The sequence below is a fragment of the Lepisma saccharinum genome, chromosome 1 (assembly GCF_977018435.1).
Source record: "Lepisma saccharinum chromosome 1, izLepSacc3.1, whole genome shotgun sequence".
Taxonomy (NCBI): Eukaryota; Metazoa; Arthropoda; class Insecta; order Zygentoma; family Lepismatidae; genus Lepisma; species Lepisma saccharinum.
The window spans coordinates 50,893,477-50,921,035 of record NC_139229.1 but is presented as its reverse complement, the minus strand read 5'-3'; the positions used below and the strand labels follow the sequence as shown (position 1 = coordinate 50,921,035).

The following is a 27,559-nucleotide window of genomic DNA, read 5'->3' as shown; positions in this document are numbered from 1 at the left end:
ACAGTAACTCTGCCAACGCCCTTGGCCTTTTTGACAACAGCACTACATGTTTTAAAACTGTACACCTTGGCACTTAACCCAGCAAATTCCACAATAACATCACCAAGTGTCTCATCTTTTAACTTGCCAGGCACCTTTTTGTTGTGGGGTTGAACTAATGTATGTTCACTGGTATCAAAGTATTGAAACAATTCAGGCTGTGACATATCTTGATAAACATCTTCTGTTTGAATATCAAGAATAAAACTATCCGTGTCCATGTACAATAATTTTACACGATCACCATAAAAAGGTTTCAGCACATCATAATACAATATTAACATATGTAATTTGGACAATTCCAATATCACAGCCCCTACATAAATAGGTTTATCAAATTTGATCTTTGTTTTCATCATGTTGAAAAGTGCCATGTGCTCATCATAAATTCTTCTGTAATTGAAGTTGGGCTTTGCAACCAATTTTTTGCTCCGGCTGGGGTCAGTAATTATTTTAACATCGGTATGTTTCCTGACATTTTCAATTGTTTTGCCATACACTGAATTCACCATCAATTTAAACAAGCCCTTATCAAATTGGCTCTTTGCAGATGTTCGAAGCTCTGTATTTGTATCAATATATGGTTTCAACCATTCTGAGTGCCTGAACCTCAAGACTTTGCCAACTTTAGTTACTTGAACACCATGTTTCATCAGGAACTGGAGGTTTTTGTAATATATGACATATCCTTGTTTCGGCTCCAGAGTCATCATGAGCTTCTTCTGTTTAGAGCCAGGTGAGCACTTAACCTCGGGAATTGGGGACAGATCAGAAAATTTGTTGTGCAAATAATCTGGAATTATCAGATCAACCTCTAAGATGAGACCATAATTACTGTCATCATAATTCTTAAGATCTTCAATATTGAAATTTTCAACCCATTCAAGCTCTGCATATGGCAGTTTTTGCATCATGGCGTGACCATAGAGGTTGTTCGCATCTACATACAGTATATAATTTGATGGCCGTGCTGGATCATAATCAGGCATATACTTGTTATTTGCTCTGGCATATCTCTGGGAACATTGCACCATCCCTCCTCTTATACATTTCTCCATAAACAGATACATATCTTGATCTTGGATTAGATCCAATATATTTTTGGTGTTTAAAAACATTGCAGACCATGCTAGGCCCGGGGCACTGAAAAAATATATTGGATCCAGTTTATAATTTTCCATAGAAGATTTTCTGAATACCTGTATTACATCAGCTAAGAGGGTTACATCAAGTTTTAAATATGCCATGTGATAATCACCAAATGTCTTGCATTTTAAATTGTTCCACATCAACTGAGCATGGTGATAATCTTCATCAGTGATTCCAGATCCTCTGATTTTGCTATAAAATGCTTCTTGTGGTGGCAGAGAACACTCATCAAATTTAGAAAAATCTGTAACATAATCATATGGATATACACCCTTCCGCCTAATTAATTTCAGGTCCTGATTTGGAAACGAGGCACGTGTAATTTTTAATTGATCATCAGGTAATTGAGTGGCCAGTGTGGCCAGGCTAGCAGATAAAAATCTGTAAGAATCAAGAAATCTTATGTGAATAGGAACACCATCAACTTTAATTATCTTGCTAATAGATATATATTTTTCATCATTTTCAGCTAAAATATTTAAATTCTGCTTCTCAAACCCCTCGTATCTGATCAGATGATGGAAATCATAATTGGATGCTCCATGGCAAAATATGGGGACAAATCTTGGTCTCTTGATCTGAATATTACAGCTATTACACAGGGCCATTAAGAATTTACCATCTGTATGAGAATGGTGATGTACCTTGATATTTGTATCTGAAAATTCAGAATCACATACCGGGCATTTTTCTGCATTGTTGAAATCTTCAATCTGTTTCTCTGTTAAAGGCAACATAGGTTTTGATATTAATAAGATGTTAGATGCTATGTCACGGCACACATTTTCTATTCTATGTGCAAATTCTTTGATGGCATTTGGTCCCATGTATGAATCTTTTTTAGTAACAACACCATTCTGTACAACCACATAACAAAAGCTGGAAGGTTCATGTTGCTGGTACGGTGTAATTGATGATTCTTCTGGATCTGGGCTACAGAATGCAAGAGATTTGAGATTCGATTCAAAATCACAGACAATATATGCTGGGTGTTCCAACAAGGCCTCATACTTTTTGAATTTGCAATTTTCACTTGGATTGGGCATTACCATATGAACAGGTTTATGGTTGCCACAGTATTTCAGATGCTCAATTAACTTGTTTTTGGCAATTTCTGCACTCTCTTCCCGAACCCCCTTCACCATTTTTTGACCATCAAATACAGTTAAGCATCTTCTGCACAACTTAAATATTTTTTTATATTTGTCTAGTTGTTTTCTGACTAAAGCTTCAAGATTATGTATCAGAGTATAATGATATGTGCCATCCTTTTCAATTAAGAGCAGATCAATCGGAATTGCAGATTCATCATCAAGTGTACTGATTCTGAGAGGATCTATCAAGCAATTGCCAGTGGAACAAGTAAATACATTAATAGATAATTGTTTGCCATTGATGTGCCTGGCCCTTTTTTCAAATTTATCAATATTCTGAACAGACATTGGATATTCTAAACCCTCCATTGCATCGTCAAAAATATGTTCATGCTGTTTGTAATAACTTATTCTCTCAGGATGCCTTGAAACTAGAAACAAAGCAGCTAATATACACCACAGAAAACATTTCTGGTCGGTATTTTCTATATTAACCACGGCTCTTCTGTTTTTAATATTGGCAGGTAATGGCACATAAGTGGAACCTTGCAATGGGCTGAATTCAGAAATATTAACATATAACTTGTGTGATGAACCGCATAGACTCCATCCGGACTCTTTTGCTGCAAATTCAGAGTGTTTAATGTTAAGTTGATCTATCAAATTGCCTATTATTGTGTCTGAATTTGAATTTGAATATACAGGTACAGTTTCTGTTATGTGGGGCTGTGTAAATTTTGTACCGTTTGGTTTCTTATATTGTACAAACAATTTGAGGGACAGCTTATAAGAGCCATTTTGTTCATTTAGAATTGTTTGCAGATTAGAATTTATACTGTTCAAGAAATTCTCAATGCCACATCTTGGCTCTGATACAAACTTGTGATCCCTTAATTGGCCGTTAAAACTGCTACGGATGGGTTCATGGCGTGGCTGCTTTGCTGCTCTGGCATTAAGAGGTACTTCGTGCCTTCTTTTCAGACCAGATGTGGATGGTTGTGCAGAGCAAGTACCTTTATGTTTATATGTGAAATATTCCATGTTATATTTTCTATTGCATTTGGGGCAAATTTTTGTGGGAGTTCTGTATTTATCTGGGTTACAAATCTTTTGGTGCTTGGCCCAATTGGGGCTGGATATATTTTTATTGCACTGATTACAATGTTTTTGATTCGGCATTTTTGTTGTTGTTTATTATATACAATTTCCTGGGATTCAATTCAAAACTTTATACTGAATAAAAAATATCAGTTGGGGTTCAGCGCTGTGCTTTGTATGTGTATATGTATATATGTGTGTATGCACTTAATATTTTTGGCTTTGGTATTTATATACAATTTCTTGGGATTCAAATCAAAACTTTATGCTGGATCAGTTGGGTTCAGCACTGTGCTTTGTATGTGTATGTATATATGATCTTACTTGGGTTATTCCGCCAAATTATATGCTTCAAGTCTCCAATCCAGCAATGGTGAAGAATCTGCACTGTACCCTGGCTTTTATAGTTTTTCAGAGCCAATAGAAACACTGTGGGGGTGCATTCAGAAACATGAGCTATTCTCTAACATTTTTGCCGAAGTACTTTCTTCTGAGTGTATCCCGTTTTTCTGCTGAGCGTACATGCAATCCATACCGCAGCGCCTCCATGCTTAGGGAAGCGGAATTGTCTGGAACTAATCGATGCCAATAACACTGCCGGAGCTCTCAATGCAGGCAAATAGGACTGTGCACCGTGCAATAGAACTGTGCACCGGGAAAGTATCGATCCCACCGCTTTGGGGCCGTCATGCGCACATATTGTTCAAGTATTGATCTTATATCCTCTCGGTGCTTGATTTTATATATGAACAGATTACAACAAAGAAACTGAATGTAACAAATGCAAAATATCCCAGTTTCTATTCAATCCATTTATCTGAATTGAAGAAACCAACAATTCACATATCCCCATACCGCCGTATCTTGCCCCATTGGTACCTCGTTTGCCCTTGAGCAATTTTCTTGAAGAGGCAATTTTATTGAACAAACCTAATAGAACAAGATACGGCGGTATGAGAAATATGTGAATTAAAGATATTTTAGTAATATACGACGTCTTAAGAAAGGCATTTTCAGCTCCAAAGTACTTTGTTTATTGCTTATTACCACTCCCTATTACTGGCAAAAGAAGTTAAAAATATCGACATAATGAAAAAAATGGACTTGTTCCCAAGTGTTCACCGAGTTCAGACATTTGCACATAGATGGCCCCTGTTGTTGTTGCTTATCAAATATATATATTGAAAAAAATTGACTTGTTCCCAAGTATTCACCGAGTTCAGACATTTGCACATAGATGGGCCTGTTGTTGTTGCTTATCAAATATATATTACATTGTTATAAGAATTACATTGTTTTAATATTAGATAAACAAATTGAGGCTGGTGCTCAATTGAACTTAAACCAAAAGTAAATATGTGTGTGTGTGTGTGTGTGTGTGTGTGTGTGTGTGTGTGTGTGTGTGTGTGTGTGTGTGTGTGTGGCCTAGTTTTAAGTGTGGCCACAAGAGGGGCATATTTTTAACAAATTTATCTCTCAGAAGTACCTTTTATAAGTGTAGCCTCATCAATCTGAGGGGGTCATACTTTCTCATGGAATCCATGAGGGCTTTTTTACAAAAATCTTGGATTATACGGGGGTTCCACACTTGAGCAAAAAGCTCATGTATGCATGTTGAGCTAGTTTTAAGTATAGCAAATCTGCTTGAGGGGGGGTTCATACTTTCTCGGGTTTATCCCACCGTAAATACAACTACTCATATCTCCACTTTATAATACAGAAAAATCAAGTTCATATTTCGAAAATGACTTGGAGTTTTCCACCACGAAAATATGTTTTTCATAGTTTGAAGTTCGTTAGTATTATCTTTCAAGGTTTCCACTGTTTTCATTTCAAACATATTTTATATTTCATACGTTGAATATCCATTTCCTCTCTCTTTTCATACAGTCTTTGGCTTGTCAAACAGGGTCTGGTTCATATGACTCCTTTTCGCTCTCCCGTTCCTACTTTAAACAAACAACAACATACTTCGTAACTAAACGATTGCTTGTTCAAAACACGGAATTTATACACAATTTACAAAATATGACAAAACGCCAATAGATATGTTCATCATTTTTCCCTTTCAGCGATTCTCGATTTTATCTGAATTCGTTTCCTCATGAAAATTGTCATGAGGAAATTATAGATATGACATTATGTGTGAATTGGTTTCTTCAAACTGGTAGCAAATTTTAAAATGAGCTATCTGGAGAAGAGGTAGCGTGCTTGATATTCACGAGGGAGGTCGTAGGTTCGATTCTCCACCTAGGCAGGATTTTTTCAGGAGTTTATCGTTGGATGTAAAGTTTATCCACCGTGCTAAGAAGTTAACATTGGTCTCTATATTTCAGGAGAGGAAAGGAAATAATAAGAGAAAGTTATTTCCATGATAGGAGGAAGTCACATGCCACGTGGAATGCGCAGAATCAAGTTATATAGAGCTAAGTCTGTAATGGTGGTTTCGAATATTGCAAAGTTAGTGCGGAAAGTATATCTGATACTCGTACTTTCTGTTCAAAGAAGACAAACATTTTAGATACAAAGCAGTGAGGAATTAACGATCATTATGAGGTTTTGAATTTTTTGTTTGTCACTCACTATATAAATACTTATTAGTAGTTTCTTATCGAATCGGCCTTCGTCGCAATAACAATTTACTTACATTAATTAGCGATTTCCTATTATTTTTAGACGCATGGTAAGATGGTGGTGAGGGGATTGACAACAGTCATTACGAAGGAACAGACATAAAATTACCAATCTTAGAAATTTGAACTCATTAAACGCTCTCCTTCGTTACAGTACTGCACTGCATCACTACTTAACATAACTGTATATCTTTTTTTAGTATATCGAAATCAAATAATCAATATTTTAGGTGTCAGTGAAGAACAAACAATACATAACTTAAATAACATTACATTTTGCATCCTGAATACATATATGTGATTTGTGAATTAATCATGATGTGTGTGTTAACACAACATATGAACAATAACTAAAAAGAAAAGTTTTAACTTTAAATCCTGGAAATCTCCAACTTCTAAGGGGAAATATGCGCAGAAGGGACGTCCCCCAAGTGTGCATCGGATTCATTTTTTAAATATTCTAATATCAACGGTATCTGTTCAGCAAACAAAAAGAAATAAAAAAAGAAAGAGGAGAGGGTGGGATTTGAACCGGCGACCTTTCACGCTTGACGAAAATTTAAGGATAGCAGCGTCTAACCAACTGCTCTACATTAACTTAATGACGTTTAAAAACATGTTGACGTTTATGAAGACTCGCACCTTCCTGTGTTTCAAGCACATTTTCTCGACAAGTCGTGTAAAATATATGTTTTTGAGAACTGTTCGATATTATGCAAGGTATTGTAAATAAAATGTCGCATAAACTCCTCACAAATTTGCTTCTTTCTGCACAAACTTGATGGCAATTTCCTTCAGGTGGAGAAATACTCTATTCAGTGTTTCAAACCCCCAAAATTTCAAGTCGAGCAAGCAGAATCGTAAATATCCCTCAAGGTTATTTTTCCAATTTATTATTTCTGTTTGATTGTGTATTATAATAGCGGTTTATAGTTTCTAAGTTCATGGAAAGTGTTAAATTGAAAACCTCTCACCGCGGCGTTTTTCGTCTAGTGGAAGGACCTACTCAAAGTTGGCTACTCTCACCTGGAGCCGAAGTGCAATGTTGCTAAGTTTACGATTTCGGGACTTAGAATTCTTTCGGGGCGGTCAAATAAGATGTTGCGAAGTGTACATTGAAAATTTTGCAGTGAAAGGGCAACCGCTTACTTATCTTTTGTCCAAAAATGTGAAAGAAGTATACAATGAAGCCTTTGAATTCATGAAACTTGATTTGGTTAGTACACTGCGCTGTCACAACCAGATTTTACTAAAGAATTTTGTCTGCAGTCAGATGCCTGTGGAAAAGGGCTCGGTTGCGTTTTGTTCCAGACCGACGGACATGATATTTTCGTTATTCATTATGCTAGCCGAAAGTTACGTAACAATGAACTTCATTTTCCTGTTCATGAACTTGAGTGCCTTGCTATATTATTTGGAATAGAACGCTTTGCAGTCTATCTTAAGGGGCGAAAATTTAAAATTTATACTGATCATAAAGGACTACAGTGGCTGCAAAATAGTAAAAATTGGAATAGTCGATTGACCCGTTGGTCTTTGAAAATCCAATCATATCAGTTCGAAATAGTGTATGTTAGTGGAAAGGAAAATATTATTCCTGATACGTTATCTAGATATCCTGTGAAGGCAGATACTGAGAGCAAGCTGGAGTCTGATTGTCTGCATTACCACATAAATTTTCTCTGGGAAGAAGATGAAGAAGTGAGTGATTGGAAAGAAGCCCAGGCTAAAGATTCTTTTTGCAGTGAAATGTTTGCTAAACTTCAGCAGCCTACTGAAAACGAAGATGCAGGCATGACCAGGTTACGGAAGTCCTTTAAACTTCATCATGGATTGCTGTTTAGAAGTTACAGTGGGGAGGCTCCACAGTACAAGTTGTGTGTTCCGAATTCCAGACACCCCGAGCTGCTGAAAAAAAAACATGATTTCGGCGGTCATTTTGGTATGGGAAAGTGTTATAGGCAATTGCAATCCCGATATTATTGGAAAAAAATGAAACCTGATATTTCTAACTATATCCATGATTGCCTGAGTTGTGCAAAAATGAAGCCTGACAAGTTAGGTATCATGAAGGAAAAGCTGCACATTAGTGGAAAGGAACCTCATGAGATGCTTTCCATTGACCTTATTGGAAAGTTACCGCTTTCTTCAGGGTACTATCATATTCTCAGCCTTATAGATGTTTTCTCCAGGTTCGTCACAGTTTATTCTGTGCGGAAGGCTAGTACCGCTGAGATAATTCGCTTAATGAAGGAGAGATATTTCGCCCATTATCCAGCTGTTAAACTAATTTTGTCGGATAGAGGATCCCAGTTCACTTCCCAGTCATGGCAGAGTTTCATCGAATCCATGGGAATGAAACATGAGTGTACGGCGCCCTACCACCCTCAAGGAAACCTAGTGGAGAGAGCCAACCAAGAGATAACTTGTTTACTTAGGGTTTATTGCCAGCACGATCACCAGATTTGTTCCAAGCATCTTTATGAAGTTGCCTGGTTAATTAACAAGTCTCTTTCTGAAGTTACAGGATATTCACCCATTGAATTGTTTTTTCCGCCATTCAGTCCCACCACAAGTGCTAAGAGATTTTCCATAGCCTGAGCCAGAAGACGGTGAGAAAGACTGGCAGAGTAAGGTTGTTCAAGTGCAGTTAAGGGAACGGTATGCTGTGCAGAGGCGGAAACTGAAGCAGAAGTTTCATGCTTTGCAGTTGAAGGAGGAGGACCTGGTGCTGCTAAGAAGTCATCGTCCAAGTTCAGCTGTTAAGAGGGAGGTGGAGTTTGGCGAAGGTCGCCGTGGAAAGCGCCAAAATTTAACATGGGCTTTTTTGCATTTTGTTGAATATAACGTTTTAGGACAAAAATTTGCCGGAAAACACTCAGTGGATGTGAACTTAGTTTATGAAACTTTGAGTACATGACACATTCATGCAATTTCAGTTCGTTAAATGTGCACAAATTCCATTATTTTTTTTCAATTTCCCATAAGGAAATACGTAAATAAGCACAGAATGGTTATAGGATTTGTGGGTAGCACCAATGAAAATGGCCATTATGATGCATACTAACGTAATGGTCAATCCTTTTATGACTAAGCTAGGGAGGGCTTTTCTTTCAAAAGTCACTTGCACAGCCCAAAATGATTGTTTAAAAATTTCATGTATTATCGACAGCGAAAGATACGGCCGCTTCAGCCGAATTTCATTCGTAATAGTTCGCCACTTGGCCACTAGATGTCTCTGTTTGAAAATTGCCCCAGGGTGACGGGGAGGGCTAGACGCGCGGGTGTTTGAATCCTCTGCACAGCTGGGTTCCGTCCCCTCGTCAGAAGGTCCCGTAGCTGTCACAGCTTGATTTATTGCCTCTTTCCCAGGCAAGAAACCAAGAAAGCAGGAAGGTCACGAGTTTGTGTATGTTTGAGTGTAGAGAAGCAGAGCATATTTACCGTGAATTGGAACCAGTGACACAGTAACTTTATCTCGATCCCTACCGCGAAGGACGTCTTCAGGGGGGTCCAGGAGTCCCAACCTCCCCCCGAAAGACTTACCAAGTACAAAAATTAAATAATGAGATCATAAAATAACTTCAATTAAGTAATGAAAATAAGGTTGTTGTCTAATCGCAATTTGTTTATTTCCGCAAAAATATTGGAAAGCAATACGACTTTGAATGACAGTACCAAAGAAGATTTATGCAAGAATTATTACTACTTATAATAACATGCAAAATATTACCAGGAATTTTACTTTCGTCAACTGGATCTAACATCATTTTTTCATACTCAATAAATATTATATTCTTTATCTATTTGGCATTAATTTCCTTGCCAGGGCAGTTTCTATTTATTTACAAATTTTGCCGACCTTAACTACACGTAAGCTAGATAATGAATACGTGATGTTATACTGTATCACTGTTGTTATATCGCCTTCTTATCTATTAATGTAATAAAAATATATTAATTAATTTAATATAATTATACTTATTTTAATTTAACATTATTAATATTATTATTTTGAGACATTACGTTAGGACGCCCCTCCGAAATATATATATCTCGATACCTGCCTGGTGTTCGATTTGAATAAAATGTAGAAAAGGCGGGGAGGGTGGTAGCGCTTCCTCTTTTTACATTTCGATAGTTTTACCTCACATGTAGTACTTTGTGAGTCAACGGTGCAGATAGGAAATACGTGTACACACACACAAATAATTGATGATTAATTCGCAAAGGAACTTCGTTAAATTCCCATGCTTGTTCCGCTCACAAATCATATCCTCTCCAAATTACAATAGCCTACTATCGTTGTTGCTTACATATATGTGTGTGTGGTTCCTAGAACTTCACTATTTCCAAGCATAAACTTGATGTGACTCTTACAAAACATTTGTTTTTGGAGTGGAAGGATCATGAAAAGGTCTACTGTTTCTTCGCAAATCTTCAATTAATCTAAAATTTAGTATAAAAACATAATTTTGGCTGACTTGCTAACTTGAGATTTAAAGACAAATTATTAATTTGAATTCTCCATAACAATAACAAAAGTGACATAAAATGTAGAAGGACAAGACTAGTGTTGCCCACGGGACGAGACGGGACAGGCTTTTAAAAATTCGAGACGAGACGAGATTGATCATGTGTCCCGAGACAAACGAATATTTTCGAGACGAGACAGCATTTCACAGCATTTCCACGAGACGAGACAGGCCAAAGTCTCGTCTCGTGGGCAACACTAGACAAGACTCTTGGCTTGGTTGAGAATTACGTTAGACATGTACAGGTTAGGAAAGGGGAGGGAGAATTCCGTCTTCTTCCTCTTCAGCGCGAACCCTGCCTCCTACATTCTACATGTCCATTCAAAATGTCTTCTTAGTTTCAGATATTTTTGCCTCCCCTATAGCGTAATGGTAAAGATGACCCTCGTAATGTCAAAAGGTCCCGAGTTTGGTACCTGGTGGACGCCCAATAGTTCAATCCCACTACAAATGTAGGTCCAGTCCCGATTAGCCTATCTATACATAAAGATGACTTACAGAAACTCAAACTCAAGATACTCAAACGACCGGCATAGGGTTGACGGCGCTTGGTGCAGTGAGAGAGCTCCCCTTTCCCAAATGAAAATTAGGAAACAAAAACTCATCTTCAGGGGTTCCCTCACTTTTTCGCCCTTAGATGGCAGCTGCTGATAAGGGATGAGCATCCCCCCCCCCAAAAAAAAATTCTGCCTACGAGCCTGCTGTCCTGCATCGTGACCGTCCGGTCTAAGGCGTTATGCTTTGGGCTCTCCAGCTACGGGACGCGCGCAGGTTCGAGTCTCCTGGAAGAAGCGTAACAACTTTTCTCCTGATATTTCGGCCAGTCAAACTCGCGGCCCGCGGGCCGCATGTAGGCCCCAGCATCCGTTAATGCCTTGGCCCCACTTAACACTTCATGCTTGAAATTATCTATACATTTGTAGTTATCCCGTTTTCTCTTTTCTCGTGATACAAGACCAGACTCATCCAAACTTCAACACATTGACCAATTTTCCCTACACAGGTATACATTCCATTATAGAGTAGGTGTTGTGTCAACTAAGCAAGCTGATGGACATGTTACTTCTGAAGTACGAAAATATCTTGCCAGCTGGGGGAGGGCAGCGTGCATACTTTCTGTCGCCTATGAGTTTGTTTCTTGATTTTCAAGGATTTACCTGGAAGAAAATTCAGTTTCTGTAAAAGTTTCAAAGAACCATATGGCTGCCCAAACTTCGTGGGAGTAAGAAAAGGACTATAGAAGAGGAATGCAGATTTTTCAAGTGAAATGCTTACTTTTGTTGTGAAGTGAATACTGAAAAGCGTAGAAATTTTGTACCCTGATAAAGTAAATTCATTCAGAAATATTTCTTTATCACGAAATAAATTTGCCATAATTTGTGGCGGAGTGGTTAGCACAACCCGTCGCGACACCAGAGGTTGCGGGTTCGAATCCTGGCCTGAGCATGGGTTTTCTTTGTATGTGTCCCTTCATCAATTTCATCATATCATTACTCATCCTCATCGTCGCCATTAGCCAAACGTTGCAGAAAAGGAACGCTAATAAAAAAATCAGAGGAGAGGATTTATTACTTAGTCAACGAACAATTGAAAGCGAAAATTGTTCGTGTTGTTGCCTTTTCGCTCACAATATGCGAAATTACGGACGTCTGTGAGCTAGCTCGGTTTGCTCCCTTCACTCGTGGATGCGATTCTTATCTCGATATGACAGTAAAACTACTTGAATGATTCCTCCCCGTGACACAAGAGCTGATATTTTGAAGGAAGTGGAGGCCATTTTGCAAAGTTACAGTCTTCCGTTATATTAAAACTTTTTAATAAAGTTATAATTTGTCCAAAGTAAAAATACTACGTGATGAAGTTGGAAACAGGTTTCAAGACTTCATAGGGTGCGAAAGGCAATAATCTTGTTCTGCTCTGCTCCCTTTTCTTTAAGATGGTGCGTGTGAAAGTCCTGACTTCGAATGGAACTTATTTAATTGCAGTGCAACTCGTATTGAAAAATAAATATCGCGAGGTGGGCTATCCTTGATTTTTCTTATATCTCCAATAGCAGTACCCTCGAATAAGCTATTTTGCTGTAGAAATTTTATTAATTTTGGTTGCACTTGCCTTGGTGAAAAGTTGTTTTCCATAATGAAGATTAATGAAACAGCCGAATGATCAAGAATGACTGACAAAACATTTGTTGTCTGCATTAAGAGTTTCATGCTAACAAAAAACTTATTGCAGACTTATGAGAAGCTTGTTAAAAAAAAAAAACAGTGAAATCTGTGCGAAACGAAACTATAATTGCACACAAACAGTTACAATTGTAACCAATTTATACTCGAAAGTAACATGTAAAATACTATAACCATGAAAAAATATGGGGGGAGGTCTATATAATTTACATATCGATGCTGCAATAATAATCACTGGAATCCCCCCCTCCCCGACCCCATTGGGTCGAACCACTTAGTTCTGGATTTTAAGGTGTTGGGGTTCTAGATATGTGGCCCGGATAGTTTTGACATTATCGTTATGCGGCCCTACTCACGAATTGAGTTTGACATTGCTGGTCTATAGTACCTGTTGAGGAGATATATGCGTGTGTGTGTGTGTGTCATAGAACATCACTACTTCCAAACAAACTTGATGTGGCTCTTACAGAAACATCTGTTTTGGAGTGGAACGATGACGAAAAGTTTACACTGGCCTCCCCGATGGTTCAGTGGTAGCGTCGTAGCCTTGTTATCAAGGGGTTCCAGGTTCGATACCCGGTGGAGGCACGTAGTGGTTCGGATTCAACTTTAAACTGTAGGTCCAGTCCCGCTTAGCCTTACTGTGCATAAAGTGGGCTTAAAACACTAAATCAATCAACCAACAAAACGGTTTACCGTTTCTTTGCAAATCTTCAATTAATGTAAAATTTAGTATAAAAACATAATTTTTGCTGACTTTCTAACTTGAGATTTAAAGACAAATTATTACTTCGAATTCTTCATTAAAAATAACAAAAGTGATATAAAATATTGGATAAAATTCTTGCCTTCGCTGAGAATCAAATTAGAGATGTACAGGTTAGGAAAGTGGAGGGAGGATTTCCTGGCGTCTTCCCCTTTAATGTGAACGGTGCCTCCTTCGTTCTACATTGCATTCAAAATTTCTTCTTAGTTTCAGATATATTTTGCATCCCCTATAGCATAATGGTAAAGGTGACCCTTGTAATTTAAAATATCCTGAGTTTGGTATCCGGTGGACGCCTAATAGTTAGTTCAATCCCACTATAAATATAGATCCAGTCCCGATTAGTCTATCTGTATATAAAGTAGACTTAAAACAGAAACTCAAGATACTCAAACGATTATCATAGGGTTGGCGGCGATTGGTGCAGTTAGAGAGCCCCCTCTGCTCAATCAAAATTATGAAACATAAACTTTTCAGTCAGTAAAACCATCGTGGTACGAACATTAAAATTTTTGTTTCAATTACATATTCGACGTTGATCTTGTCCAGCAGATTACCAATTGTGATAACTTTTCTCTTCTTTAAAAACTACACAAGGAAACAAGTTGAAAACGTAAATTGGACAAGGTTTCTTCTCTAGAACTGATTTTTAAAAGACCATGTCTTAGAGAAGCTCTGAAGGATATTCTATTCTTAAAACGCCAATCAGAATAAGGGATCAGCACTTATGTATATTTTCTCCCGCAGGCACGTGACCGGGGGGGGGGAGGGTGAAGCTGAAGACCGTTCCGAAATCCTACAAATATGTAATTAAAATAGGGTATAGCGGTGATTAATTTTACTTACATTAAACATCCTGTACAATAACTTGTAATATACTGAGAAATTCATTTTCAGGGGTTCTATTCCCCACTTTTTCGCCCTTAGATGGCAGCTGCTGATAAGGGATGAGCCTTCCCCCCGAAATAAAATTCTGGCTACGGCCCTGCTGTTCTGCATCGTGACTGTATGGTCCGATGCATCATGGTTTGAGCTCCGTCTACGGGACGCGCGCAGGTTCGAGTCTCTTAGGGGAAACGTATCAACTTTTCTCCTGAGATTTCGGCCTGTGTATAGGGCCGGTTGCCACCCACCATCGTGAGGAGATTGGGAAGCTATGAATGAGTCACGGAAACCTACAACAAAGATTAGGGGTTCGTCGTGCTGACCGCACATAACTGGTTGGACTGGAAGTGACGCCTACAGTCGGTAGGTGGGCTCTGGCCCTCAGGGGCTGTAGCACCACGGGTTTACTTACGTATATTGGCGTAACCAAGTGTGGGTCCACAGAGGCTCGGCCTCTCCTCGAAATTCTGTCACTTTATTTTGGCCAATTCACTGGGATTTTTTTAAGAGTACTTTGTAACACGTATAGTGCTGATCTTGAAGATCATACTATAATTAGTTGGACTAAATTTCACTTGGCAAGCAATCAATTAACATTGGGAAAAATCACAATAGGAGAGAGCAACTAATGTGATGCAGGAACTGGTCATATGTTTCCACAGGGGATTCCCATCATCACTGAGAGTTTGTCCCCACCCTTGGCCGATTAGCCGGCCCCGTGGCGGAGTATTTATCTCATTTCGCCACGACGCCAGTGGTCCCGGGTTCGAATCCGGTCTGGGCATACGTGTCCTTCGTGAGCGTCTCTTCATCGATTACATCATATAATCATTAGCCAAGAGTGGCATAAAGGCGAAGTAAAATAAACAAAATCAATCAATCTTGGCCGATTAAAGCTGCTGTGAACTCCAACGATGAGAACTGTGCAAAGGGACTTAATTCAGATCATAACAAAGAAAACTACTTCATCAAAGTGTATGTTCAATATTATACTATTGTTTCCTGACATCTTTGTTACTACTGTACATTTTGTTACATTGTTTTGTCCGTCTTTCTCCTTTTCAGTTTTTCCATATGTTATTACGCATGTCCACGTTTCCCCTTTTTAAATTCCAGGTAGTTTCGCTCCTGCCCATCTCTAATAGGGACTCGATTCGTTAATAGTTGAAATAATAATTGTTACTAATTCTTGCCTTATTATTATTATTATTATTATTATATTGATTTTGTATAAAAAAACACCCCCTTCAAAGGAAAATACTTTCTTTCAACAGATATTCTCTACCGCCTTCTTTACTCTCAATTGATAAAATTCCAACCTCAACAAGAAAATTCAACATAATTATAGTAGCCACTGTAGGTAATCAACCAAATGTATTCAATCAAAACTTCAGTGATGAAGATTCTGTCTCTGGAGCCTGCCACTCGTCTCGCTCCATGCAAGAATCAGCCAGCAAGCAGAGAAATGCGAATTGCTTTGCCAGTGGAGAAATTTTAGCCTCCGAAACCAGAATTAAAAGAAACAGGTGGGTGTCCTTTTCCTGGAAACCTCCCTGCGGGAGTCACGCGGAGGGGAGGGGGTGGTGAAGGAAGGAAGGTTCTCTGGCCTCAGGCTTAGGACAGCCGAAAAGAATTCCTAGTCCTCTGATATGTCGCTAGGTGTCTCTGTATCGCATCGGGCCAGGAAACTACTTTCATGCCAACCTCCAGCCCACTCTTAACCGGACCATTTCAAAGTTGTTTTATTTGTGGACAGGACCGTTCATAGCTACCCAAGTGAAATTCAACACGGCAATGTTATTGGATACAAACACTCGCAAGGAACTGTGCAAGGTGAATTTCGACAATCTGAAGATTTTTAATTGTTCTCCAGACATGAGGAAGATACTTTTAGAAGGTTGAATCCAAAATCTCCTAGACTGTGAGTGCTTCCACGAGTCGTCGTCGATTTTGTATCTTAATGGAGGGGGCGATTGACATGTCCTTCCCGGACTTATGAACAAACTGTTGAAGTCAGAGGCGTATATTCGAGGCTATCTAGGCTATCTGCGAAGCCCAGACTCAGTGAATAAAATACACAAAAAATATATATCAGAAAATGTGCATAAAGTTGTTCATTTCAATAAGAAGATGAACCTGATTTCTTAGAGGAGTTGGAAACATTGCCTGCTTTCTTTGAATTCGCGAGACGGCTAGCCCATCGCCGGCGGGCAACTCCACGGGGGTCACCGTGGTCAAGCTAGACAGGACCCCGATCAATGTTCCAAACCAATTTTTCCCAGCATGTAATTTCCCCAGGATCGGAAAATCCTATAACTCGCTCATGCCCGTCCCTCACACACAGACGCCACAGAAACAGACGTCATACACAAAGGCCACAAGGTCAGTCAGTGCATTTAAGCTAATATTTAATTCATTCAGTCATTGCTTTCTGACCAATGGACAGATTTTCACTGTGTCCACCAGGCTTTCCCCTCTCTTTCCAATCTACGCCAATGTTCTTCAGTATCTCTGTAAGTTTCATTCTATCAAACGCTTTCTCCAAATCCTCAAATACTATAAATACTTCTTTCCCTTCTCAAGGAAACTTTCACCTAATGTCCGCAGAATTCCAATTATATTATTTGTACCTTTTACTTTTCTGAAGTCAAACTAGCTTCCCATAAACCCTTGCATATACTTGTAGGAGAATTCTTGCCAAGTGCGATATCAGGCTGATTAAACTGCACTTAATATACGTATGCAATCGCATACAAGCAATTCAAAAAGTTATCTTCAAGCCTTATTACTGCGAATAATAGTGACAGGTCGATACGTTTTATATTTTTTAAAAAAAAGACAAAGCAATAAAGCGCAAAGATGCAACATTGAAAGAAATGCGCTGGTTTTTTTTGTGTATGAGTTTAGGCAATATGCTAACCTTTAGAGAAATTAGTATGTTATAATGCTACTTCTGAAGGGTGAAAGACATTATGAGGGCTCTTTAAAATAATAAATAATTTCGCTTTTTTTTTTTTTTTTTTGTATCTTTGCTGCTGCTGTCACCTTGACAGTTTCCTCCGAAAGCTAAAAGTTGTTACTCGTGGGCATACACAATTAGGGTCAAGGAGAGGGGAGGCACTTGCTCCTCGCCCTCTCTGAATAAGGAAAAACTATTTATTTTTTTCTTCTCTCGTGTATTTGTAACTCTTTGTTAGTATTATTTTTCCTTCCTTACTCTCTTTCTCTCTACTTCATCATTTACTTTCTTTTTTGTATATTTCCTTTACATTGTTGAATGAAATTGCACAGTAATTACCGTGTTCATATGTATTGATATGATTGCAAAACATATCTTCCTTCTTTTATCAGTTTAACTTTACAGTATTGAATTATTATAAATCTGTACGTGCAGTATATATATTTGAAATATGTACAATATTTAATTAGAAAAAGGAGGCAAAGCGAATAAAAGAATCAAATTCTGTCAAAACATTAACATTGTAACTAATAAAAATGAATCCGGATAAATAAATTAAATGATAGAGTGGAAGTAGAGGAGACCGGGGTTGGTTGTGACGGCGCTGGTTGTGACAAGCATTGTTCCGTGGAAACTATTAGTGATATTCGTTTGTTGTTGACACTGGTTGCTCATTGGCACGCGCATTTCTTATCTATTGTTTGCCAGTAGTGTGCTTCTTCCCAGAGAAGAGTTAGGTGGGAATTTCTTTTTTGTGGGTTTTTAACCTAATTTCTGTGGTAAATATTATTTCTTCTCTAGTTTTTAATATAGCCTCAAACAGCAGAAATATATCCTGAGAATTTTATTATTTATAGTCAGTATGTGAGAGGTTATAATTCAAAACATTTAAATTTGAAGTTGAGATTGAAGAGTTAGAAGTGAAAAAGTACATATGGGGCTAGTTGTGACAAAAGTAAAGAGCTAGTTGTGACAGCTGTCAAAATACAGATATTTATGTGAAAAGATGCAAAGTACTGAAAATGAGCCAAGTTCAAATAATGACAATGATTGTTTTTGACACAGTTGTGTGTACGGAACCATTTTCCAATTCTAAATCTGGAGAGGGAACCATTTTCCAATTCTAAATCTGGAGAGAAGTGGGTTCAGTGCCTTGAGTGTAAACAGTGAGTACGTGATGCTTGTACTGAGGGAAAACTTGTTTATATCCGTCAAAATTGTGACTCGGATGATGATACATAAAGCATGTTGAATTTCAAAATTCATTATATCATTGTATTTTGATGTTATTAACGATTATTAGATTTTTATATTAGACTATATAGACCTACACCATATTTCTTTCTGACGTGGTGTTAGAGATATCACTTGATTAATAATTAGAAAATCAGATGCCGAGGCAACTTCTTCGTCCTAACGGTGTAATTAATGATGCATCTAACCATTGAAATTATTTTTACTGCACAGTGATGATACACAAATTGTCTATACTATGTAATTCAGAAGTGCTATATAGATACTGTCACAACTTGCCCCCGACTTGGGATAACTAGCCCCACACCGGGGCATGTTGTGACTAAAAACACTTCTTCTTTTTTCGCAAATACTGTCCTTATGCTGCACCTAGAACAAATATATATATATATATAAATAACATGGTAATAGCTAAATGTATACACTTGCATTTAACACGAAAAAATTGTGAAAATAAAGATAACGTTAAGCAAAAGAAAATATCCTCATTTTGTCACAACGAACCCCGGTCTCCTCTAGTCTACAGGCTACTATTGTAAGTGTGAGTGATGCACATGTACAAATGTAAAAATTACATGAACTTTGTGGCAGCTGCAGAATCAAGTAAAAAGAGTCAAAATTGAGGAAAGTAAGGAAGTTTACGTAGTAAAGAGTTAAGACTGTACTGTAATGATCCGATAATTCGATAATTTACACACACTTTTAATGTTCAAATTTCCGCCCTTCCGACAGGATCACCGGCAGTAAGTCTGATTTAGATAGGCTAATTGTGACTGAACCTATAGTTTAAAGTCGAATTCCGAACAACTATGCAATATGTAGCTTCACTGAGACATACTGCTTAATTCTGTCCCATCTATGGTTAGGACTCTATGCTTAAAATTATAATTGAAGTAATTATGAAACAAACCTTTGTTCATTATCCTAGGATCGTTGTACACGCTGCCAGTGTAAGTACCCGATGCTCCCTCAGTCAAGTACCTGGTCCAAGTATTCCCGCTGCTTGGATAGCTGATCAGCCCTCGAACAGGATACGAATGGGGCTTGGCAAACCGCACAGAAAAGTCCTTGCATTTGGGATCGTTGGGCCAAGGATAGTGGGTTCTGCAATGAGACAGGCAGCTTTAAATTTCCATAGAAACAATGGAGATTCAATTATTGCCAACATATAAACACAAGCAATTTTGATTGCTTCCGATAAACTGAAACGTTACGTAGATCTTAACATTCAGCCTTCCATTCTTGTAGATTCGACTCACATTCCATTTAACCAAACTGTTAAAGATCCTGGAATTGTATTAGACGGAAATTTATCATGGTCACATCACACAAGTTCAGCGTATAGAAAAGCCTTCGCATCTCTGTATTCTATAAGACGCATGGGCAAGTTCCTCCCCACCTCTATCAAGGCCAAACTATGTCAGTCGCTAGTTTTATGTCATTTAGATTATTGTGACGTAGCGTATTCCGGCTCAACAGGTGAGTCAGCTAGACGTCTGCAGAGTGTTCAAAATGTCTGCGTACGATACATTTTTAATTTAAAATATTGGGACCACCTATCACCTTATTTTCTCAAATTGGGGTGGCTACGTATGCAAGAAAGACGAACGCTGCGCACTCTAGTCTTACTTTACAAAGTTCTCAACTTCAAGTCACCTTCCTATCTCCTCTCTCGCTTCCAATTTCTTCACGAATTTCACGATCGCGACACCAGATCACGCAGCTCCTCAGTTCTCTCTATCCCCGTCCACAGATCAACCTTCTTCTCCAACTCTTTCTCAGTATCGGCTGTAAGACTATGGAATCAGTTGCCAGAAAGCACTAGAACAGTTAGCTCCGTCGCTTCCTTTAGCAGACGAGTTCGCCACTCTCTTCAGAGTAGTCGTTAGATCTTCCCCTGTCAACCAGGTGTATGCAAGTGCATGAATTCTTAAAATACTTTGTAATTACTTATATACAATTTTAAATTTTGCATTCCATATATCGCATTCTGTGTATTATATATTTTGTATTTTGTGTGTTGTATTCAGGGCGTTAAGACTTGTGTGTATGAGTATAATGTGTGTGTGTGGACCTATGTTAAATGACTTAATGTACTTTGTGTATAATATAATGTATAATTTTATGTGTATGGTTGATTGGAAGAAAAGGCTTTGTACGGCCTTAACTCCGCCATTTAAAACAAGGCATTAATAAATAAATAAATAATAATTATATAATGTGGCCGTAAATTGTTATACACTGACAATACATATACAATACAAAACACAATATATATACATATACAAAAAATAGGACCCCAGAGATGGTAGCCACGTTGTCGACGTTGTTGGGCATAACCACCAAGAGCTGCCTGTACCATTCAACGAGCTATAGAATGTTACAGGCACGGCACAGCGGAGGATCCAGCCCTTGCAGCAAATTACGATGTGTGAGACGACTGTGCCCAATACGAAGTCGAGTTAAAATGGCTTCTTCTTGACAGAGGGACCGTACGAGGAAGGACACGTGATAGAGCGAACCTTTTCCCCGTTACCTGATACCTCTATTTCTGCCACGTGTCATAAGGGAGCAACGAAACACACTCTGCAGCCTGGCTGGCAGAAGATGGACCAGAACATCGCCGTCTGCATCAGAGGGCTTGGGCTGCTCCGTTCACCCTTTTTGCCAATGTGACTTGGCAGATAATGACAAGAGCCGTTGAAGAATGCACTGCACTACAGGATGCCTGGAAGACACCCATTTCAAACTCTGGAGCACATAAATCTAATCCAGATCTGTACCCAATATATTCTGAGGGGGGAAGAGATCCGAAAATGATTCGAAATGCTGTTGGACCGAGATTGAATTTGGTTATTTTACGACGCTTTTCTGCCACTTTGGCTAACCGATGATGAAGATGAGTGATGATATGATGGAGGAAATTAATGAAGAGGCACTGACAACATCCATGCCTACGCCAGGATTCGAACTCGGAACCCCTGTAGTCGTCTGTAGGAGTATTAGATGTGACCACTAACACTATAGCAGTATTGAAACTAGAGCTAAAGGTACGATTGTAGAGTTGCAATATGGTACAAAGTAACGGAAAATATTCAATCAACCTATGGGTTGTTGTTGAGTTGGTGTTTTAAGTCCACTTTATGCACAGTAAGGCTAATCGGGACTGGACCTACAGTTTAAAGTGGGATCCGAACCACTTGTGCCTCCACCGGGTATGAACCCGGGACCCCTTGATTACAAGGCGACGCTACCACTGCGCCATCTGGGAGGCCCTCAATCAATCAACCTATGGATCCGACAATCAGCAACACAGTCGCTTACAGACAAAGGCTGTCACACGGGGCGGCGTACACCTTAGTGCATATTGTTTACATTCAATTCTCAAAAGTATTCGAATTTCCAATGTTTTCAAATTTCTTTAAATTTCTTATACCAGAACCATTGAACACCCATGATAATTCTATGTTTAGAAAATAATATATTTATAAATTAAATTATACATATCAACAATAATTATTAAAATAAAGAGCATTTCTAAATGTACGTTGGACAAAAAAAGAGATACATTTTCGCATCACGACTGCAGTTCGAAAAAAATCTGGTAGTCAATGGTTATAAAACAAAAATTGCTCAATATTGCAGACTGCAGACTTTTGAAGCTTGCCTCTCTCCATAAGAAACCCATTTATTTATGCAAGGTCAAAATCAGAATGCATGCACAATATTAAGTAGAAAATCGTCAACTTGATTTTCGTAAGTTTTTATAGGTATTAAAATATTTCATAGTTCGAGGGGAAATCATGGGCCCCATGCTTCCGAGTAATACAATTTGGCGAAAAAGTCATCAAAGTTTTTTTTACAGTTCACTTTGTGCTCAGATAGGATAAGCGGGACTGGATATGCAGTTTAATAAAAGATCCGAACCACTGTGAAATGTGCCTCTACCTGGAATCGATCTCGGAACCGCTTGATTACAAGGTCATCGGCGAGACACCTCCAAAAGACATCACATCTCGTGCATTTTTCAGCCGACCTCCGTGGCGGAGTTGTTATCACAGCGCGCTACGACACAAGGGATTCCGGGTTCGAATCCCGGCTTAGGCATGGATGTACTTTGTGAGTGTCCATTGATCAATTTAATCATATTTCACTCATCCACAAAAGCGAAGTAAAATAAACCAAATCAATCGTGCATTTTCTGGAAACTGAATATCTAATGGATACGGACAGGCCCGTATAGCTAGAACTGATCTCCGGGGGGGGGGGGGGGGGCTCACGGGTTATCGGGGGGCTTTGTAAACCAAGTCCATTTTTCAAAAGTTTAGCAGTATTAATTGAAGGTAAATTATGTGTGTCGGGGGACATTGAGTTAATTTAAGATATAAAATTTAGAAATATAATACAAATACTACATTTTTTTAAATATTTTCTAAAACACCTCTTGAAGTGTTAATGATTGCTATACACATTCCATACTATTTTTGATGATACAGATATTTATATCATACATGATAAAATGTACGATATTCACTACAATCATGGTGCTTATCGTACATTCCACCCCCGGCCGAAGCAATAAAACTCCCTTTCGTTCCCAAAACTTGGGAGTTGTTGACATTTGATGCAGATGTGGAAGGAATGTGGATGGTGACGTCAAAGTCGCAGATTTCTGTCAAACGAGAGGCTGCAACACGGGCAGGGAAGGTACAGATAAAGATGAACGAACGAAGTTGGGAACAAAATATATTCTGTTTACATTTTCACCCTTCACCTCAAACAAATTAGTATACAAGATAATTTTACCTAAGGTCAAGGAGGCTGTCTACTGGCCTGGATGCAGATCGGACATGCTGATATACATGCTGTTGGATATTCATGCTGTATGAGATGAGAACTGGTAACGCCATTTCTACCAATAACATGCTGTTGATTTAGTAGCAGACTTGTGTACATGTTCACTGATTAGGGGACAATGCAGGTGGCATAAAATCTCTGTATTTCCTCGTTGACCCGCCCATGTTACTCCATTGGTGCGAAGATCACTGGCATCACAGATTGCACCCACTTCCTCAACGAGACGCGTAACTCATCCAAAAACCTGACTGGATGCGCTTCAGCCGTGAACCGCACACAAAGGCTATTATTATTGCGTCAACTTTCGCTCCGTCCACATGTTTCTTCCCGCCGGCTACTTTCACCAGCCTACTTTCTCCCTGTGTAAATCTTATCTCACCGAGGTCATTTGTTTCCGGTTGCATTTCCTCATGTGTGGCCACATTTCGCATGGTGCACTGGCTGGGTGCAAATATTGTACTTTGGGAGTGTAGTGGTGAAAGCTTTTGTTTTGTCGCTCGCGCGTTGCCGATTCCGATGCAGCAAAAACACAAACGGACCAAGTGTGTCCGAGATCAAGCACGTAGCCAGGGGAGGATTCGGGGGCTGAAGCTCTCCCCGCAATCCTAAAAATATAATGTATTATTTAAATAGTGTTTAAAAATAAAGTGCTCCCCTGTGCTTTGCACCACGACATGAAGGCGTATAGGGGGTGTGTAAAGTTAGGGCACCACACTTTCTTGATCACTTTACCCCCCCCCCCAGAGTTTCCTCCAGGTGCCCACTTTATACGACGCTGGGTAGGCGCCGGAGCCGCTTGACCAGGTGATTCCTAGTCGGGGATCGAACCAGGGTCTCTCGCATGGTACTCTCAGACGTAAATAATGTATAGTGGCAATTAATTTTACATCCTTAGTAGCATTAAACATCTTGTGTAATAAGTTGTAATATACTGAGAAATTCATCTTCAGTGCTTCTGGCCCCCCTCACTTTTTCGCCTTTAGATGACGGCTCCTGATAAGGGATAAAGCCCCCGAAATAAAATTCTGGCTACGGGCCTGTCCAGGAGCCTTTTAAATCTAGATAATGTCAGTGCCGTGTCCATGAATTTTGAAGAGGGTCAGTGTGGGCCACACTCATAAAAGCAGCCCCCCCCCCTCCGTGCCCCCCAAATATGTTTTCAGAAAATATATTTCGGCTATCAACAGATAATAGTATATCATTATTACCATATAAAATACGGAATCCTGGGAACTTTTGCTACTTTTTGTGCTCCTCTGTCTCATTTCTAAATTTTTCTGGCATCGTTACTGAAGCGGGACGGATACCACAGTAAGAATGCCAGTTCTTTTATTTGTGTCGTAGTCAGGGCTATATTTTACTATATTTTCATTTCTCAGTCGATTTTTTCCTCATGAAAGCTGGGTCAAGTTCTGGCGGCAGAAAAAGCAAAGGGGGTATATTTTGTGGGGAGCAGTCACATTTAAGAAGCCCTGAATACCATTAAACTGTTAAAATACCATTTATCTAGTTTTCATTGTTTTGTTGGCGCGGTAAGAAGGTGAATTTGTTGACAAAGACTCATGTGTGAGTGTTATGTGCGTGTGGGAAATGACAAGTTTGGAGGTAGAGTAGGTGCATGTTCGTCTGCAGGATTTCCTTCAGGGGTTTTCAAGAAAGGTATATTCCTCGAAACACTGCTTCAAATTGAAATTGTGTGTGTCAAATATATGATTTTAGAATGACATTAATTTTCCTTTCATGGGGTGACAGTCTCGCTTGTCCCTCCCCCGGACGCCCATAAGTAGAGGTGATGGGATCATATAGGTGGAGACCAGTGGCGACGATTGGGTTCCAAATACTCCTGAGAAAAAGTGCCACTGGTGGAGACAGTGGTGGACCCAGAAGTTGCAGTTCAAAGGGTCGAATTTCGGTCAGGTACCTCACCTCACAGAGAACCAATTCTAACCTACATTTGCACTGTTTTATGCCAACAATATATAGTACTATAAGCAGAAAAAACTGGGGCTGACTTCCATCTTCCAGATAACAGTTTTTTTATTTTTTTGTTACAAAAATAGTGTCCAACAGATCGTTATTATTATATGTTTTTATGTACAGTAATTCCTCCTATTGCCACGGTAAACTGAACGGTTAGATATAAGAAGTAAAGTAAACGACAAGGTGTCTTGGGTTCGGATCCCTTTTGAAGCATATTGCCAAGTTGTTCGAATCCAAATTTAAACTGTAGGTCCAGTTACATAAAGTGGGCATAAATCAAACTTTAAAAAGTATTCTCGAGTCTATTAAACTTTGTGATAAAAGGCAGAAAATTTGAACTGAGTGGCCACCTCGTTCTCCGGACCTTACGCCCCTTGACTTTTACCTTTGGAACCATCTTAAAGCCATGGTTTATCAAGACAAAATCAATGATCTCCAGCATCGGATCCAGGAAGCGTGTGACTCTGTGGACCCTACAGTGTCATTGCGTGTCCATGAGGACTGGCGTCCTTGTGTGGCACAGAAAGGGCGACACATACAGTACATCTTCTCGGACGCCAAATGTGAACTTTAACTGTCAAAATATCCTCACCAAATAAAGTTAAAGGAAGAATAACTTCATATTCGTATTTCTGAGAAAACGCACATTTTAAATGATGTGCCACATGACCCCTTCACATTTCAAAATCTGGAGGTTTCCTAGATGGTCGCCATGATGCATACTGGTGTGCCTGCACCACCATTACCCATATCCGAAGTTTCATCGTCCTCCGTCAAGCCGTTTTCAAATTACAAGGGTGGTGCTGGACTTTGCCTCACCCTGTATTTTACGCCCGCGTGAAATGATCGAAATGAAAGAAGAAGAGAAGATGAGACAAATGATGTGTAAGCATCAAAGATCAGGATCCCGGAATTTGAGTTATTAGTAATGAATTATTCATTCTACTCGGCGCTCCTTGGCGTGAATTGATTGAATGAGGTTTTTTTACGTCGATTTTCTGCCACTTTTGGCTAATCGTAACGATGAGTATGAGTGATATGATGAAATTGATGAAGGTACACTCACAAAGAATAGGAGGCCCCTTGCGACGTTACGCGCTGTGCTAACCACTCCGGCACGGAGGTCGGCTCCTTGGCTTTGGGATAAATTGATTTCTTTGCCGCCACAACCTCTCCGGCGACCCCTCCCTCTACTTCCACTTCTACTAAAGTAGCAAAAAAAAGATTATACTTACACATTCATCCACATTTGTTCCCTGCTTGTCCATTTAGACGGATCCTTTTTTTTCAAAGAAGCCGGGAACCTGAGACTCTTCGTCGGGTATGAAATCAGCACTGAAGCTTCCTTCTTCGTTTTGCGTTGCAGCTCGTCCTTGCTCTTCAACACTTTTTCACTGACTACCCTCTCTTCTTCACAATGTTCGCTGAAGTTCTCACTCTTAACTTCTGTTCTCGTTGTGTTTTGCGCAAGAGGTCTATCTTTGGCTTCCCCATTTGATGTACAATTTGCACGCCGGAAGAACGAGACTTTTCGAGTGATGATCTCCACATCCTCAACCATTGGAGTGTACAGCTGTGGCCCGGCACTTAAGTGGAACAAGACAATCATGAAACCGATGGATGAAAAAAGGAGGAATGGCTTGTGGAGAACTTTTGCACACATGGACATCCTATTGTACCTGGAAGAGAAAAAATGGTAACTACTATTATTTTCCTAAAGCCAGAATTGTACGGTGATTAAGAAGAATAATGTGAATAAGTGACAAATTTTTTTTAAAAAGCACAGTATATATCATTGATATATATTTCTACTCACTTTTTCATGTTCAGAACAGTTTCATTTTATGAATACAAAATACTAATAGATGCTGTAGACAGAGAATATGCTTTGTCATCATTGTGCTCCATTCCTCGAGCATGCTGCATTACATCGTTGCGAGTACTATGTGCTACTGCAACTTTTTTTTGGAGTATTTGTAATGTTCTAGGGCGAGTGCTTAATTCTAAACATCTAATGGGGGGTGTGGGGGGCAACTTTTACCCTCACGTTAACTGACGACCTAATAGTTTTATAGCTGGCTCCCGTGGCAGAGTAGTTAGCACATAGCTCTACGACGCCAGGGGTCC

General features: G+C 39.2%; 1 protein-coding gene across 3 annotated transcripts in view; it reads right to left on the bottom strand.

Moving 5' to 3' along the window:
- LOC145995076 (uncharacterized) overlaps positions 1-27,559 on the bottom strand; it is a 113,666-nt gene that overhangs the window by 45,009 nt on the left and 41,098 nt on the right. For all 3 annotated transcript variants that reach the window (XM_083131612.1, XM_083131623.1, XM_083131618.1), the window contains exons 2-3: positions 26,668-27,111; positions 19,506-19,699 (exon numbers count right to left, since the gene is read on the bottom strand). In XM_083131612.1, coding sequence (XP_082987738.1) covers positions 19,506-19,699; positions 26,668-27,101 — 628 coding nt within the window. In that variant the 5' untranslated portion in view covers positions 27,102-27,111. The remainder of the gene's footprint in view (positions 1-19,505; positions 19,700-26,667; positions 27,112-27,559) is intronic.